The following is a 16,549-nucleotide window of genomic DNA, read 5'->3' on the forward strand; positions in this document are numbered from 1 at the left end:
GCCGATTGTAGCGAGCAAGGTCTGGGACAACGTGATTTTACTCAGCTCATATCAACTAAAATAAGCAAGTCCAGTTACAGTCGCAGACTCGCAGTTATATGTATTTTTTTTTTCTTCAAAAACAAATTTTTATTTACTTTGACTAATGTGATATGTATATGAATATATGATAAATACGACGAGTAAGCTTAAAAACTCACTATACTTAGCTGACAAATAAAATACTAAATACAAAACGAAAATTAATATATTTGACATTTATTTGAAAAAGTTAGCTTTCGGTATTTGAAAAAAAAAATCGAGAGATAGTTATTGCTTCACATGAGAGGAGGACGAAAGCAAAAAGAATAGCATGAGAGACGTGAATTACGAGAAGGGTTTGGAGCTACGGAGTAGAGTAGAAATGATGGCTGCATCATATAAGGAAACATTTTAAAGCTGCCTCCATGTTAATCTTGGCTTCAGCCCAATACCTACTATTAGAAAATTTTAATTATCTTAATACAAAGTTTGTTTTATATGGATATTCTCAATACAAGTCTTAAGAGAAGCCCCACTGAAGTAATTATACATTACTATGTGTTGAGATTTCGTTTTTTTTTTATATAAATGAAGTAACCAGATGAGATGTTGTACATCTTAAATGGCTATTATATGATCTACGTAACCGTTGTAAATGTATACTAGCTAATAATAAAACGTACGTTGTTAAACAAAAAAGAAATACAAATATATTTAATTATTTCTCCATTATGTATCTTATTTTTTCTAGTTATCAGTATTTACTCGATTCCAAAGGTACTTCGAATTACCTTTGCTAAGTACGTTTTCTGAGTAAAGTTATCATATAACACTCAAATAACCTTTTTTACCCCCAAACAAAACAACTTCAATATGTATCTTCATAAGTTCATATATTTATAAAACAAATTACTCACTTCTTATACTCAAAACATTCATGAGTGACATGCAAATTCACTCTGCGGTTAGCGAGATTTTGTTATACGTAGATAATTAAGAAGAAAAATAAAATCTGAATTAATCACTGGAAATAAATCCAAACGGCATGACCAACCCAACATTGCAACATACCTACACTGTTGCTATAAGCCTAGAATGACACGCGAGATGATAATAGAATTACACTAAATCGAAATAAATCAATATCGAAAGATTTTATTTCTACCAAGTTTAATTTGTTCAAAAATAAATGGAAGTATATGCTTTCTATTTCGGAAAATAGCTAGATAAACTTTGATATAGATACCGCGTAGATTGTATTGTGGGCTAGGACAAGGAACTGGTAGGGCAAAGGACGAAAGAGGGGACCCCACATGTGCTTTCATGTTAAGTTACGGATAGTGGTCCAACTGACACGTGTCATCACGGGGACCACTTTAGATGGTCATTGGGCGGCTACTACTAGGGTTTTTTTTCCGGCACGTGTAAAGAAGAACCGAAGCGTGTGAAGGTTTGATTTATATTGCTGGGTTTAGGCAGGCATAGAAAGATTCTTGGGATCCGTGAAGCATATTGTGTTCCTTTCTAGAATGATTGGATCTTTCTCTTCTGTTTTTTTTACTTCTCCTCCTATTAGATGATAGAGCCAAAGAAAATAAATAAATATTATTCTCTTTGGTTATTGCAAATGAAATTATTTATGTTTCATAACACTGTTTAACTTAGTTCATAGAATGTTGTTGGCTGCCATTTTAAAAGCTCTGCGAATCCTCATAATACAACCTATCACTCCATTTTGATTTCTCTTTGAGATCTCTCTAATACAAATTGATAGTATATGCACACTGTGAAGTAAAATAAATGTAGACAAGAGACTATATAGAGGACAAAAGGAGGCAGAGTAGGTGAATAAATGAGTGAGTTTTTGGGAAGTGTAAAAAAGAATTCTGAGAAAATGAAAATATAAGAAAAAGAAGAAAAGATAGTAACTGTTAGTTTTGGCTTTATACATCATCTTCCTTATCTATCTATTTTCATACAAACTTGCAAACCCTTCCTTAAACCTCCTTTTGGACCACCTCTCTCTTTCCCTCTCTCATCTTATTTTTTCTTTCTTCTTTTCTAAGAATTTAATTTTCCAAGATTTTCTATTATCATTACTTTAGATCTCTCAATCTCCAACTGAGATTCTCTCCCTCCCCTCACTCAGTACAGTTGTAGACCCCCTATTCAACAACTATACTACAGCTTTGCCTTTGTCTCTAGATTCTTCAATTCTCAATCTCACCAAAACCAATAAACAAGATATGAAAATGTGCTCAATATTGTTTAATTTTAAGTTTAGTTAGTATAGTAACAATTAACATTATTCTTGATCAAACTTACAAGTATAAAGTTAGATATGGAACAAGGAGGACTAAGGAAGTACAAGGTTTTTTTTTCTTTTTCTTTCTATGTTAAAACTTGAAAGTAAAGATTTGGAATGGAGGGACAGGATCAGAGACAATGTTGAAATCTGGACCGTCCAATAGGCAGAGACAAATCTGAGCACCAGATATTCTGTGTCCAAGAGTAGAAAGCTTTTAAATAGGGTTTTGTGACTTCGTGTTGTGAGAAATGTTTTTTCAATATTAAATAATGTAACAAAAGCTATTGTCACTTTCACTTGTTAGTTGTCTTGTTCTTCAACAAAGACACTGCAAGTATTACTGGCTGCAGTACAATAAAATATTTCGTATTTGCAAATATGCCCCTATATTCAGCCATGTATTGCATTCTATTAATCTACATAACTTAAGTTTTTTCTTGAGAAGGCTACATTCTTGGGAAGTATGAATGAAGCACATAGCATCCATTTCCCTGGAGCCACAAGGCGTACCTTTCGCATCTTCACATCCACGGCTACCTCAGATAAAGCAATCCGTATCCGCTGCAAGTCCAAAACAAGTTCATTGAGCGGATTAAACATATATCAATCATTATATTAGCTCAATCAAATTTGAATAGATGATAGAGTTTGATGTGGTTTTTCATCCTTTTAGACCTCGTGGAAGTCGAATTCTGGATCAGAAGCCTTGGAGAATCCATACACATGGATGGTTGGGAAAGATAAGCCTTCATCTCTGTGCCTATCGTTGTATACTCCGCGAAATGCATCTGCTTGAGTAAAGTATTAATGACGGTTAAGAGGGGATTGTGAGCCAGAAAAAAGGAAACTTAAGTAGGAAGTATATAAGAAACCTAGAGATTCAGCAGCATCTTTTGGTAAATTCATGACTACTTGGGTGACTTTTTGACCTTTTTCGCTTGAAAACATAGCCTTTATGAATCTTCGTCCGTCCATGTTAAAGATCTAGACATAGATGAGAAGATTTATAATTCTACAAATCGTTTGAAGTATGAAACAAGGTGTTTAGAATTCGCACTTACCTCAATTCTCTTCTCGAGCTTATTGACAACACTATTCTGTTCCATAAATTCTACTGCATGAGGATTCAGGTCATTGGCATATACACGTTTTACAATTCTTGCTGCAGCAAGTGCGATAGGACCAACTCCAGCAAAAACATCACCTGTCAAAACGACAGCGTAGGTAACTAAACAGAACAAGACATAGACAAAACTTGAAACAAGACAGAAAAGAGAACTCCAGACTAGCAATAACAATAATACAATCAATGTATTATCTATCTGGCCGCTACATATGCTTCTTATACAACGGAGAACAGCAAATTTCAACACCAATAGGAGGGACAATGCACTTTTTAATGAGGAGATCAGTGGTGCTAATTTATAAATGGGGAGTTCAATAGAGGGCATAGCAATAATTTTCATGATGTATCAGTTCTAAGTAGCAAACATACAGACAACGTCATTTTGGTCGAACCCGAGTAGCAGCCTCTGTCTTTCTGTCCCAAGTTTCGAATTCCAATATCTAGCACACGCAAAAAATGCCAAAAACGTCAACTTATAAGCAGATATATCGCTAAATCACATGATACGAGATTTGGTAAGAACATGTTTTCTAAGTCAAAAGTAGACAACATTTCTCCTCTGACTGAAAACTCAAAACTGATATCAGACATCTTACACAAAGCTACTTTCATCACCGAATTAAGTAGGGTAAGGGCTAATTTCAAATGGTAAATGGTATTTGGGTCATCATCAAAGCACTCAATAAAAGCATGCATACTATAATTGGCATTTCAATGAGAAAGAATTTACATACACTCTAGCTAAATCAACATGAAAGCGCAGTCCATTTTCAACAACTAGAGTCACCAGCGAATGGTTTCCAGCTAAAACCTCTAGCTGCATAGTTCTGAAGTCATTGTGGATAGGATCAATCTTATTCACAACGGTTTGTATCTTTGGCTGATTCTTGTCCAGGACTACCTGAAAAGAAACAGAAAATAACAACTCAGCTCACTAGACTTCAATTTCTGAAGCTGGGAAAATTTGGTTACAGACTTGAGCAATGTCCAGTTGTCCACTGTCACATTACCTTAGCTATGAGCCTTTTGTATGGTAGATGCTCATCTCTTAGGTTCAGATGCGCAATATGCCCCACCATCTCAAATGCCGAAGGCACAATCATACCCTTAGGTAGTACAGCCTCCAATATCTACAACAACAACACACTTTGAAGCAAACCAACTCGATCTGATCTTCAAGAGAAAATAAAGTCAGCTTGAAAGTCTCATCATTTACCTCAATCATTGGCCAATAGTCATAGAACAAAGTCAGTCTGCATTTCACTAGCTCGAAACTTAAGCTTGCATCAGCCATTTTAGCTTCTGCAAACAGAACCTACCAAACAGAAACCATAAAGATTCTCCAACAACACAACATAAACTACTGGATCAAACCAGATGAGTGGATTCAGAGAAGATTTCTAACCTTGATAGCCTCAGGCAAGTCTTGAACTTCCTCACCGGAATATTTCTCATCCAAAAGCAACAATCTTGTTGAACCTCTCCATCTTCCTCTACTACCATAGCCTTCTCCCAATAACCCCTCAAAATCCTCTTCTCCTCCTCGAGTTTCCACCACTTCCACCACCGCCATTTCGTTGCGTCTGCTTGCTATTTCCTTTTCCTTCCCCTCCCTTGTTCTCTCTGTCTTCCTCTTCCTCTTTGGCCGAGAAATCTTGGCCAAGTTTCTGAATTTGAGATACCCAGTTGAATTAAATGTCCTGGCGAGTTTATCTCTATGCAACACTGAACTCAATCTCTCCCCATCCCCTTCTGCTTTCCCTCTTATTCTCCGGTTAACCGAATCCACAACACTATCTTCATCTTCTTCTTCTTCATCAGTCTCACGGCCCAACAGCTTCACCACATCTTCTTCAATCTCATCTCCAGGAACCCTAGCAATGTTCCGAATCCTAGGCCAATTAAGAAGATGACCACGGAGACGATTCTCGAGCGCGAAACAATCCTTCGCCGGGACTCGAATCGCCGAAATCTCAAAAACCCTAGTAAATTCATCTTCATTCAAAAGAACATCTTTCTCAATTGATTCATCAAACTCTCCAATTTTGCCTCGATGGGCATCTCTGTCTCGACCAATTGAAGCTAATCTAATATCATCTAGCACAGGCTTCTTTCCTTTCAGAAGAGACGGGCCATACGGAAAGGTGGTGGAGGAGAGATTACTGGAGAAGACACAGAAGATAAGGGTTTTAGGTTTGGGATAGGGTTTAAGGATAAAACGAGCAGAGTAGGAAGAGATGACTGGAAAAGGAAGTGAATTGGCTCGGAAAAGAGAAAGCTTTGACACCATTTTCTGATTCACTCAGCTTCCTGATGGATTTGGGTTTTGGTGTTGGGACAATGAAGGTCATTTCCCGCGTTTGTGCATCAAAGGTATTACTCAGGGAGCATATTAGAGATTTCATCGGCAATAAGAACGAACATATCACTCTGCTTTCAGATTTATTTTCAAAAATAAATTATCCTAAAATTTTAAACGACGTCGTTTCAATAACTAAGCGTCAAAACGATGTCACATTGACATCCCAACTAGACTGTTTACAAAAAAAACAATAAAAAGGGTTTAGGGTTTTATAAACAACTAGACTGTTTCATGCATCCCAACATTTATCAGGACCAAGATTCGTGGAATGGAACTTTGACATACTGATTAACTAAAAAAGGGTTTAACTTAAAAAGAAATCAAATGAAGTAGCATGAGAAGAGAAAGGTTAGGATAATATGAGTTGAAATAAAAACAAATTAGAAGAAACCTTAAACCCTATTAAGTTATAAGTAGTCACACATTTATAACTGTACAAAAGCAGAGTGGAACCCGAATGATTATCACAAGCAAAATATGGACGATACAAAGATCGGTTTTCTTTTCTTTATTTTTCAGATATTAGGGAAATTAACTCAAATCTCATCAGGTAATTTAAAACTCTGTGTACCAAAAATCTGAAGAGAAGAGTTCTGAAGAAAGACGGCGACTCCACATTTGCTGCTGTTGAATCCATCCCAGAGCGTAAAATGAGCAGTCCCCGAGACTGGCTTCTTCGGTGCTACATCTTTCACAGTGCACATCTTTTCCATCTTTCTTACAACGTAATCATTCGACAACATTCTTCCTTCGTTCTCTCCTCTTGCACAGTCGTTCACAAGCCCGGTTTCGTATATTGCCACCATTATGTCCATTCCGTCTCCGTCTACTTTCATTCTCAAAGCTCCGGTGAGTGATACTTGCAGTGTCTCTGAGGTTGGTCTCTGGAAAGTCGCCTGGTAAAGAGAGAAACAAATGATTAATATTACATGTGAAAATTTCGACAAAAAACACCACTTATGTGGAGAGTGACAAAGCCAATGAAGAAGAGTGAGCCACATTGTTCTGTTTAGTCAAGAACTCATTGAGTTCAAGAGCAGAGAAAATTCATGGTTGAAGTAAAGTTTAGTTAGGTAGCTAATCCTATGACACAATCAACAAGAACATGTCGTCGAACAAAAATTTATCACAGATGTTGTTTAGTCAATTCACCAAAAGTAGCTAATTCTAATGCAATAGAAGCTTGCTGCATTCATAAAACTACATTCCCTGTCATATATACCTATAACTATCTAGAAAGCAACCACATTGACCACTTTTTTAGCAGAGACAAAATCCCTCTAAAAGCAATATTACTCCTAAATGTCTAATGATCATTTTGATACAGAGAAAGAGCATCAGCGACCTGGATACAGCCCTGTACCTAAAGAGAACTCTTTGATTTACTATATTAAACATTCACAAGACTCAAGGACAAGCGACACTGCAAACCATAGGACACATTTTCCTAACACAGAGTCAGATACAAGAACATGCTCTTGAATCTGCAGGCAAGGCGCAAGAATCAGATACAAGCTTCACTTGGAATCCTATAATATTCTCCTATATATTTAGCACCAGAAGACACTCAAACAAAACAAGACACTTACATTGAAATCACATAAACAAGAGCTGAAATCTACCATTAAATCTAATTCCTTCACATCAAGATCATCACAATCACCACAACAATCGAATAGTTTACAATGTTACGAAAACTCACCCGGAAGGCTGGAGAAGGAAACCTAGGCGCTTCGGAGATAGATTTGAGCAGCGTCTCCTCTTCGTTTCCGATCAATTGAGAACGACCTTGGATCACAAGCTGCGGAGTAAACATCGTATCCAGATTCAACGCCTCTATATACGCCTTCTGCCTCACCGTCCATTGGCTCGATCCATACGGATCTTTCCACCCCTTGTAATCCCAATAATCCACATGAAACACCAAAACCATCGTCGGAGATCCAGATCCACCATCTTCGCCACGGATCTGAGCGTCGAAATCACCTCGACCTAGCCGGGACATCAACATCTCCGCCGCGGGCGATGTTTTACATCCCTGAGACGAGAATAGCTGGACGAGAACGGGACCATCTCCGGCGGGAATTTCTGCGGCTACGGCGGCGGAATTGTTACCACCAGAGATAGGTTTAGTTGAAGATTTCTTGAGGCCGAAACAGGCGAAAAGACGGCGCGACATTGGATAAAATTGTTGACCGTCTCTTCGCCTCCTCCCGAAGAAATCGGATATAAGAAAGAAGGAATGATCTGGAGAAAAACGAATCAGAAAAAGGTGTTTTCCCGAGAAAATTTGAGAATGTCTTTCAGAGAGAGATCTTCAGGAGGAAGAAGATTAACACGTCGAGCGGCACCGAGAGAAACGCGGCAAAGTGTCTTTACCTTTATACTGTACTTCTTTTTTTAATAAGGAAAATTCTCAAATAAAGTTTTTTTTTATAAAAATGGAAAATTATCGTATTGGTGGAAAAAGCTGTAGAAATAAAAAATTAAATTGGAGCTTTTATTATCCTTGTTATACGGGTCGGTGACACGTCGGGAAAGACAGGCGAATAGTTTTGTTTGAGCTGGCCAACGAGTTTATTTTTGTTTTCGTTTAAAGAGAGAATTAAAAAAACAAATCTTTCTCGTCCTGGCAAAAAAGAAAGAAAGATTTACTTGCCAACCTCAACAATTAAAAAAAAATGTTATATTGCTTCTTTGTATATTTTTTAATTGAGAAAACACTTTGACAAAAAGAAAACAATTAAAAAAGGAATATATATATACATTTGTTAGTTTAACAAATTTGAGATTAAAAAGAAAAAACAACTTTGCTAGTGGGAATTAATATGGAAAGAAAAGATTAGCTTAAGAGACATTTAGTAAAGATGTAAAAAAAAATACATGTTAAGAGCTTCAACTAGTCATACATGACATTGTAAATAAAACAAAATATACCCACAAAGTTCTATAGTTCTAAAAAAAACTTTTAACTTCAAAAATAAAACAATAATCTAACTTTCTAAGTATAGTTTCTGAAGGTTAAATAAAATTTGACGTCCATTTTCTTTTCATTGCTGAAATTCATTTTGAAATAAAGGAGAACCACATATGTTTTTGTCCCTTCTTCTTCCCTTCACTCGTTTTTGCTCTTGTAATCTTGCTTGCACTTTTTCTATGGCTTGTTCAATCGTATCCACTCACATTGTGTTTTCCTTTTACAACATGCCGCACAACAGCCCAAGCTTACGGTAATTTTCTTAAAATGATGGCAAACAACCACTTTATGATCATATAAATGAATATAGATGTGTATATGTACTTCATATTTGAAATCGATTGAATGATTTGGTTTTGACCACATATGGAACGGTCCATGCAAATCCATGTGGCTGATAAAACTACGACAAGTAAAAAAAAAGACGCTTCATGTAAGTTCCAACATAATCTCCACCACTATCTTGGAGCTTCACTCTCACACACACATCATCCCATCATTTTTCAGTATATATAGAAATATTAACATACAATATATACTTGCATAAACTAACTTGGTTCTCTTAGATATTTCTTTAGAGTTAAATAATCATATTCAATTTTTTTAAAAAGGATGTTAGAAGGGAAAGCAGTAATGGGTGATACAGATATGAAGCAAACAATGAAGGAAGATGCTCTTAGTTTGGCCTCCAAAGCCCTTGATTGCTTTGATGTCACCGAACCTACTCAAATTGCCCGTTTCATCAAGAAGGTTCACTAATCATATATTGCAAGTTTTAATGTGTATTAATCCTGACTAGACATGTATTTTCTACCTATACACTGTACATATGTATACTGAAATGAAATATGATTATGAATGTTATACAAACTCCATAACTAGAGTTTCATGTCAATGAAATTCAAATCTTTTTGATTTTTTCAGGAATTTGATAGAAGTTACGGATCGGGGTGGCAGTGCATCGTGGGGACGCATTTCGGATCTTTCGTGACTCATTGCAGTGGCTGCTTCATCCATTTCTCAGTTGGCAGCCTTACCATTTTGCTTTTTAAGGGATCAGTCGGTGAACCGGCCCCCCCGGACCGATGCTCTAGCTAATTTAGACAGTATTGTAAAATAATCAAGTCCTTTTCGATTGATGTAGTGTTAAAGTTAAAGAGTATTCAAGTTCTTTCACTGTAATATCAATCATGATTCGTCGTTATGGATGTCTTCAATAACAAGAAAACACTGCTTTCTCAAATTACATAGACAAAAACGTCTAGAGGTCAAAAACTTTATCTTATGTTTTCATTAGAGCTGTATTGTGTGTAGAAATCATGTGGTTATAGATCAATTTTATTTAGCTTCTGCCTTACCAGCCGGTTAGCTCTCAGTTAGTTTGATTAATATGGAATTTACATCGTTAAACATCCTAAAACCTAATATTAGTATTCGGTACATGTGAACAAGATCTAAGTTTCAATAACTTTTCTTGCACCACCAATTCCGATGACGACCTTCATCACCATTTAACCGGACTCTTGCCTTTGTCTCTCTTAGTCTTGTTTTGTAATCTTTCTTCCATTTCTCAAATCTTGACTTTAGTCTCCTGAGTTCTTCTGCGTGCTGCTTCCTGTTTGAGATCGAGTCTGATTTCACCTCGACAAGACTTTTCGGATCTTCGTGAATTATGACGCTTCGTTGATCAAATTCTGTAGAAAGATTATTAACGTCACTCAAGCTGCCCTTAAGCTCTTTCGTGGGGGTTCCAAAGGACATTGTGTCTTCTGAGTCAGTACCGTGACTTGCAGTCTTGTCTGGAGCCAAAACCTTACAGGCAGCTGCGAGACTCATCTGCAAGGGCATGTAGATCATAATCTTTTTATATAAGGTTTTGGTCAGAACAAATCATAAGCATGCGTGACGTCACTTACCTGCATTGACGACATATGCTTTTGCCATGTGTCCTCCATTGACTTCATTCTTGTTTCGTTCTCTAACCATCTTTCCTCAAATCGTTGCAACTCCTCCTGCAATGCAGTGTTTTCATCTTCCTTCTGCATTATAGCTGCTTCGACTTTCAGAACCCGGCTCTGGAGATCAGCAAGAACACAAGGTTGGACCTCAAACTGCTCTGAAAGAAGTTCCTAAACAAGAGAGATAATAAGTTTCAGCAGCGGATAACTCAGAGACGCATACATCAGGCAAAAATACTACCTTGTCTTCGGAAACCCTCTTTGTTGACTTTCTTCTCGTTTTTTTCTTCTCATTGCGAGGTTTGTTCTTCTGTTGCGTACTATTTAAGAGTTTACGAGCCAGCCATTTGCGTACCACTACAGATAAGAAGAAGAGCTGTAAATTCTTATCCAAGATAGAATAACAAATTCATGATGCCATAGGAGAGACAATGTTATTTACTATATTGCAAGTGTATAGCTGCATCAAGCTCTTTAGTTATTGCTGTGGAAACAATAGCTGATTCTCCTACCACAATGTAGTTTCTCCTGGCATTTTCTCCACGGATATCTGTAGCAACAGAATACATTAGCCATGAAATCAAAGAGACAAAAAATTAGCATATACCGTAAAACTATTTATGAAGAAATCATGGGATATGTCAGTGATTTATGATTACATGACTGAAGTATCACTGCAGCATTCCTCATATTGTGAAAGTATTCACGAGTCTGATAACCACGAAATTGCTTCTGTAATCCAAGTATGCCACGCAAAACATACTTTTTTCTTTCCTCAAGGACGCTAATCTATCAAATATGAAGGTGAAGGCGATATAATTTTAGATGGATCAGGAAATCAACATAATATCTACAGATAAAGAGAACTTACTACTCCAGTTCGGAGGTATATTTTCGTATAACCAACTTGATACATTTCAGGAGGAAGATTGCATTGTTTCAAAATAGCTTTTGATGTGCTAAGTGGATCCTGGGAGATTCTTGTGTCCAGCAGTAGGCATCCATATCTACTCCATGAAAAAGCCAACAACGACAAAAGCATAAGAATGCATGGGAGTTTGGAACAATAGATCTATCAACAAAGCACATCGATAAAGTTGAGAGACCAAACCTTACTGCAAGCTCCTGGTGTGTCAACCGCGTAGGATATCCTGATCTTGATATTCTAACAATCTCCAAAACGCCACAACATCTAAGCTGTTGTAGAACATGATTTTCTTCGTAAAGTCCAGGAAGCTGATTTGAATTTGGTTTTATGCATCGAATAAAATGAGGAGTAGTGTCTTCTAACTTGTTCATCAACTTGAAAAGTTGGCCCTGTAAACATAAAGTGAGTAGATATACTGATGAAAGAGATTCTTGTGAGAAAACTTTACGAAAGGAAGATTTCAACCAAAACAGAAAAATGCATAATTCAAGCCTTGTCACCTTAAACTTGGCAATCACACTTTGATTCATGGAGTCCGAAAAGGTTGCCGGCTTTAGAAAATCGTGATGCATCTTAGTAGAAAACAGGTTCAATAATTGACATTTGCACAATGATAAAAGTTGGATAAGATCAACATGCAGCGGATCTCTGTTCTTTTCCAGGAAGCCATTTGTATTATAGAGAACCTATTAAACACCATAATGTAAAGTGAGATGTTTGTTCATTTTCTTGCACCTTCATAATTTGACAGATACATATCACATTAGAACTATTCATGCAGATACGTTGTTAGATTTGGGGTAACAACTGACCTCTCCGGCATAATGCTTAATTCTGAAACCCCGACCTCTCTCTCCCTTGAAACAAGAGTTAGCATTCAAATGCTGCTTGAGCTTGTTGGCAAACGTCGTATCAGTTGCCTTTGGAAAATTTGATTCCTCATTTAATAGCGATACCAAACCAATGGGTTTCTGCAAAAGATGTGCGAAATGGTTTTCTAAAACATGTAAGAAAAAACCTTAATGTCATAGTTTGGAGCAAAGCATTATACAATCCCTTTCCATAAGGAGGAAAGACAAGATGAGTAAGATGGCACGCTACAAAACTTACCTTCTCAATCAGATTTAGACACTCTTGATTGTCTATGAATTCGACCTTAGTCCAATCAATTCCATCCCCTTCATATTCCTGAACAGCGAAGATACTTTCATTAATAGACAATACACATTTATTTGATATGTGTAGTTGACCAGAAGTAGAGTTACACATCTTCATATAATGAGGCTCAAGAGTCAAGAGTAAGAAGATCACCTCTTGTTCAAGTTTAAATAGATGTCGGTTGAAATGTTGCTGCAGTCTTTCATTTGCATAGTTTATGCAAAATTGTTCGAAACTATTATCCTAAAACCACGAAGACCTGATCCTTACACAATCAAAAGAAATTGAGACTATAAAACCTCGAGCACAGTTACGAACCTTAAATGACTCAAACCCATATATATCAAGGATACTAATAGATCTTCCTGTACGTGAGTTACCAACTTCCAGTGAAATGTTTATTTGCTCAACAAGCCAGTTGAATAAGCTCGCATAGATGATTTTCGCCAGAGAATCCCTCATATCAGTTGCCTGAATATATAGCAAAGCAATCCGCACACTACCTTTAGCTATATAGGAATTACAAGTGCGGTATAATATTGCAGTGCTTGTAAAAAAGTAAACAAACCTGTCGCAATGTCAGTCTTTTAGCAATGCAATCTCTACCAGCTTGGAGCTTGCATGTAGACAAAACCACCATAAGCTTTTTTGAGTTGCAGCCCATTAACATAGCTACATTAGTGACAGCTGTAAGAAAGCAAAATAATAAGCATCACCTATATTATCATAGTAGATCACAACCAGTCTACTAATTCAAATGATTAATGACAGACGATTAACTCTACCTTCATCTGCTACCACTTCGACATGGTTTTCATTGTCAATCACTTCAAAAGATACATTTCCTAGCCATAACACAGCTGCAAGCAGTGCAAATGTACGTTCTTGGTATTCTTGAGGAATTTGAACAATGTTGAAAGCTTCCTATAACAACAGGGAAATCTTTTATAAAATATGAAATTAAAAAACTCTAGCATATGTTCCACGGAAAACAGAGGGAGGCACTGGAAATACAAAAAAGTACCATCAGTTTGTGAAATTTCTGAGCATCATCAGTGCGATCAATGGTTAAGCAATTGCTCTGGTTCAAATAATTGTATTCACTTGCTGCTTTAATCTTCAATCTCTCTGCAAACAAAATTATATAATAAATGGTCTAGCACTAGCAGCTTCTAGCTACTCTTAGCCTTGAGCAAGTAAGCTAATCAGTAAATTATATATGTCTACACTTTGCTTCAGCAGGGATACTTCCAAAGAATCTCATATGTAGCTGAAAGATTGAATTCCTGCATTAGTTCATAGATATTTCGGTTTAAAATGTTACCTTTAAGAATTGGTGAAGCTCCTGCACACAATTGATAAAAGATATGGTAGCATCTCTCGCCATTGCACAGCTGAGCCACTCTTGACTGGTCCAAAGAGACTACTAATTAGCCCATGAATAGCTAGCAAGTGGAACTGGCTATAAAGCTTCTCAACAGAAAATTTACCTTTTCTAGGAGAACTATGGTCGTTCAGCACAAGTAGTCACACAAACATGGTGAGAAAATAATAAAAGACGTGAGCTCCATAGTCAAGAAAATATGACAAACAATCATACAAATGTTCAAGTCTTACAAGTTTCAAGTTTAGCTCCGCATATCTTTCCCTTTGCACTAAAATGAATCTCCATCAGTTTACCCTGCACCAATTCAGATTTACTATTGAATCCAAACCACTTCTCAATTTACGGCTGACACCAAACTTTCAAATTTATACAAACGATTTTAGTATTCCTATGAAAGGAAAACTTTCAGTCATGCAAAAATTTGAAGAAAAAAAGGATGTACAAATTACTCACGAATCGGCTAGAGTTATCATTTCTTGATGTTTTAGCATTCCCAAAAGCTTCAAGTATACAATTTGTCTTTAGGATTTCATTTTCCACCCCAAAGCTACCTCCACCAAGAGCTTCCAAGTACTGCATTGCATATTTTGCTGTCTCAGTTTTCCCAGCTCCACTTTCTCCACTAAGAAATAATATTTTATTCATTTGATTGATGATATGAATATCAGAAGTCACCTTCACATATGCATAGTCAAATTATCAGTGCACAAAAAGCATTCAGAATAGAAAGCATCGTACCTTATGATAATAGATTGGTTCTTCTCCTCTGCGTAAAGAAAAATTCAAAAATGTAAATGCATACAATAACTATCTCAACACCAAAAAGGGAGAAAGTGTATGCTTTCACTCACCTCTCATCATATCATCATAAGCTGCATCTGCCACTGCATAAACATGAGGAGCATCCAAAGCATTCTTCTGATAAGCTGATAGAAACTCTTCTCCATAGATCTGGACATTCTTAAAAGGATTTACTGCGATCAAAACTGGCCCTGCTTTACTCTAAAACAGAAAACATTAAAATTATGTTATATACCTCTGCTACACTGAAATATAAACGAACAAACCAGAATGTTTTTAACTTACATAAATCAAGTCTTGTGAGTATCTGACCCGGAGGTTGTAGAGAAGAGATGGCTCATTCAAATAACTAAGCTGAGTAAGGTCTTCAACTCCTTCTAAAATCTCTGGGTTAGCAGGGAAAATCTCCTCCATTGCTACTTTCACAACCTTAGATAACACAAAACTACAGCATAAGGCCTTTTCCATATCCTAAGAAATTTCAACAATCTCAAAGAACTTCTTACATCGTCGTTAGCGGACAGCATAACACACACATCATCACTAGAAGAAGTAGAATGTATCTTCCCCAAGTGCCACTGCCCATTAGCAGCAACTCGACACCAAACACAAAGTTTCTGGCATAAAATAGATGCAATGTAAAAACTGTATTCTTCTTGTCATTGGAGAAACTAGAAACCGCATACTTTAGTTTAAAACAATAATGAATCACTAAAAGTTCAAACCTTTCAGTTTCTCCTCAATGATGAATATAGAAATACAACATAAAAGATAACACAAAGAAGCAATCATTTACCTCCCTGACGAAATACTCAGCGCTATTGATCCATTCAGGATCATGCGAGTTCTTCGCTCGACTCATCTGAGCAGTACTAATCTTCACAACTTCATTTCCAGTTTTCTCCTTCTCTGCAGATTGTGTGATCTGCTCAGTGCTCCAATCCTTGTCTTCTTTCTCTATGGTTTTGCTTTCCAGCGAAATTGCATTACGAAACTTCGCCGGAAGAGATTGACGAATCAACGGCATTGGAGCCCTGAAAGTAGACGGAGAGGGAAGCGACGAAGACCTCTCGCTTGAATCAAGCAGGCGAAGAGACTCCAAAATTTCCTTCACTGAACTTTTCATCATTGTAGTCGGAGGAGACGCCGATAAACCTCAAAATCCACCCACCAACAAAAATTCAAACTTTTTCGTTTTTGTCTTGAATCAATACCCATTTTCGCGTAATGTGAGTTCCTTAAAAGCCAGCAGAAGAATCTCGAAACCAGAAAATCTGAAAATTTTATTGAATAATAATCTCTCTCAACATTGTAACATGTAACTAGAAATTCAAGAAGGGCTAAAAATAATAACACTAAAAACAGCAACAAACCTCAAATAAAGAAACTGAATTTCGCCAAGGAGAAGCCATTCCAACGGAATACATAACATAAGAGAGAGAATTTGAAAATACAGAGACAATGAAACTCTAATTAGGTAGATGATGATCATCATCGGGCTGTTATTTATTTATTATCCATTA

At 36.8% G+C, this 16,549-nt stretch overlaps 4 protein-coding genes and 1 long non-coding RNA gene across 10 annotated transcripts; 1 reads left to right on the forward strand and 4 right to left on the reverse strand.

The window, feature by feature from the left end:
* Nucleotides 1-1,270: 1,270 nt before the first annotated feature.
* AT4G07805 lies at nt 1,271-1,863 on the reverse strand. The gene has a single exon (NR_142159.1). It is a non-coding gene; the product is annotated as an other RNA (long non-coding RNA).
* A 685-nt stretch (nt 1,864-2,548) lies between these two features.
* AT4G27340 (Met-10+ like family protein) lies at nt 2,549-5,913 on the reverse strand. 3 transcript variants are annotated; one of them, NM_118868.5, is made up of 9 exons: nt 4,861-5,913; nt 4,672-4,770; nt 4,466-4,585; nt 4,190-4,356; nt 3,825-3,895; nt 3,391-3,533; nt 3,202-3,313; nt 3,005-3,117; nt 2,549-2,890 (listed from the first exon to the last, which is right to left on the reverse strand). In NM_118868.5, exons 1-9 carry the CDS (start codon nt 5,743-5,745, stop codon nt 2,741-2,743), a joined length of 1,860 nt encoding a protein of 619 aa, NP_194464.3. In that variant the 5' UTR covers nt 5,746-5,913; the 3' UTR covers nt 2,549-2,740. The 3 variants fall into 3 exon arrangements, with proteins under 3 accessions (NP_194464.3, NP_001329896.1, NP_001329895.1); NM_001341846.1 differs by lacking the exon at nt 2,549-2,890 and having other exon boundaries at nt 2,943-3,117; nt 4,861-5,853; NM_001341847.1 differs by lacking the exons at nt 2,549-2,890; nt 3,005-3,117; nt 3,202-3,313; nt 3,391-3,533 and having other exon boundaries at nt 3,560-4,356; nt 4,861-5,890.
* Nucleotides 5,914-6,019: 106 nt separating this feature from the next.
* On the reverse strand, nt 6,020-8,207 carry AT4G27350 (membrane lipoprotein lipid attachment site-like protein, putative (DUF1223)). The gene is made up of 2 exons (NM_118869.4): nt 7,520-8,207; nt 6,020-6,713 (listed from the first exon to the last, which is right to left on the reverse strand). The coding sequence occupies exons 1-2, from the start codon at nt 7,994-7,996 to the stop codon at nt 6,354-6,356; spliced, it is 837 nt and encodes a 278-aa protein (NP_194465.1). The 5' UTR covers nt 7,997-8,207; the 3' UTR covers nt 6,020-6,353.
* Nucleotides 8,208-9,331: 1,124 nt separating this feature from the next.
* AT4G27360 (Dynein light chain type 1 family protein) lies at nt 9,332-10,038 on the forward strand. Its single transcript, NM_118870.4, has 2 exons — nt 9,332-9,544; nt 9,719-10,038. Exons 1-2 carry the CDS (start codon nt 9,407-9,409, stop codon nt 9,890-9,892), a joined length of 312 nt encoding a protein of 103 aa, NP_194466.2. The 5' UTR covers nt 9,332-9,406; the 3' UTR covers nt 9,893-10,038.
* Nucleotides 10,039-10,063: 25 nt separating this feature from the next.
* On the reverse strand, nt 10,064-16,494 carry VIIIB (P-loop containing nucleoside triphosphate hydrolases superfamily protein; the record flags this gene model as incomplete). Of its 4 annotated transcripts, NM_001341848.1 has the most annotated exons (25): nt 16,400-16,478; nt 15,823-16,300; nt 15,533-15,643; nt 15,312-15,455; nt 15,077-15,227; nt 14,964-14,991; nt 14,679-14,847; nt 14,456-14,519; nt 14,329-14,342; nt 14,163-14,247; nt 13,863-13,966; nt 13,624-13,762; nt 13,407-13,525; nt 13,157-13,309; nt 12,992-13,081; nt 12,791-12,868; nt 12,493-12,651; nt 12,181-12,366; nt 11,864-12,069; nt 11,624-11,759; nt 11,412-11,541; nt 11,195-11,302; nt 10,994-11,109; nt 10,711-10,923; nt 10,064-10,630 (listed from the first exon to the last, which is right to left on the reverse strand). In NM_001341848.1, the coding sequence occupies exons 2-25, from the start codon at nt 16,153-16,155 to the stop codon at nt 10,256-10,258; spliced, it is 3,411 nt and encodes a 1,136-aa protein (NP_001328308.1). In that variant the 5' UTR covers nt 16,156-16,300; nt 16,400-16,478. The 4 variants fall into 4 exon arrangements, with proteins under 4 accessions (NP_001328308.1, NP_001328309.1, NP_001328307.1 ...); NM_001341849.1 differs by lacking the exon at nt 16,400-16,478 and having other exon boundaries at nt 10,090-10,630; nt 15,823-16,318; NM_001341850.1 differs by lacking the exon at nt 14,329-14,342 and having other exon boundaries at nt 10,256-10,630; nt 14,163-14,261; nt 16,400-16,494.
* Between the last annotated feature and the right edge of the window lie 55 nt (nt 16,495-16,549).

Source organism: Arabidopsis thaliana, chromosome 4, assembly GCF_000001735.4.
Source record: "Arabidopsis thaliana chromosome 4, partial sequence".
Taxonomy (NCBI): domain Eukaryota; kingdom Viridiplantae; phylum Streptophyta; class Magnoliopsida; order Brassicales; family Brassicaceae; genus Arabidopsis; species Arabidopsis thaliana.

Coding starts and splice junctions, on each gene's coding strand:
- AT4G27340 (NM_118868.5), bottom strand. CDS start 5,745: ATGGTGTCAAAGCTTTCTCTTTTCCGAGCCAATTCACTTCCTTTTCCA. Junction 4,586..4,671: donor ACTATTGGCCAATGATTGAG/GTAAATGATGAG, acceptor TTGTTGTTGTAG/ATATTGGAGGCTGTACTACC. Junction 3,534..3,824: donor CGACCAAAATGACGTTGTCT/GTATGTTTGCTA, acceptor TCGTTTTGACAG/GTGATGTTTTTGCTGGAGTT.
- AT4G27350 (NM_118869.4), bottom strand. CDS start 7,996: ATGTCGCGCCGTCTTTTCGCCTGTTTCGGCCTCAAGAAATCTTCAACT. Junction 6,714..7,519: donor TTCCTTCTCCAGCCTTCCGG/GTGAGTTTTCGT, acceptor TCTCTTTACCAG/GCGACTTTCCAGAGACCAAC.
- AT4G27360 (NM_118870.4), top strand. CDS start 9,407: ATGTTAGAAGGGAAAGCAGTAATGGGTGATACAGATATGAAGCAAACA. Junction 9,545..9,718: donor TTGCCCGTTTCATCAAGAAG/GTTCACTAATCA, acceptor TGATTTTTTCAG/GAATTTGATAGAAGTTACGG.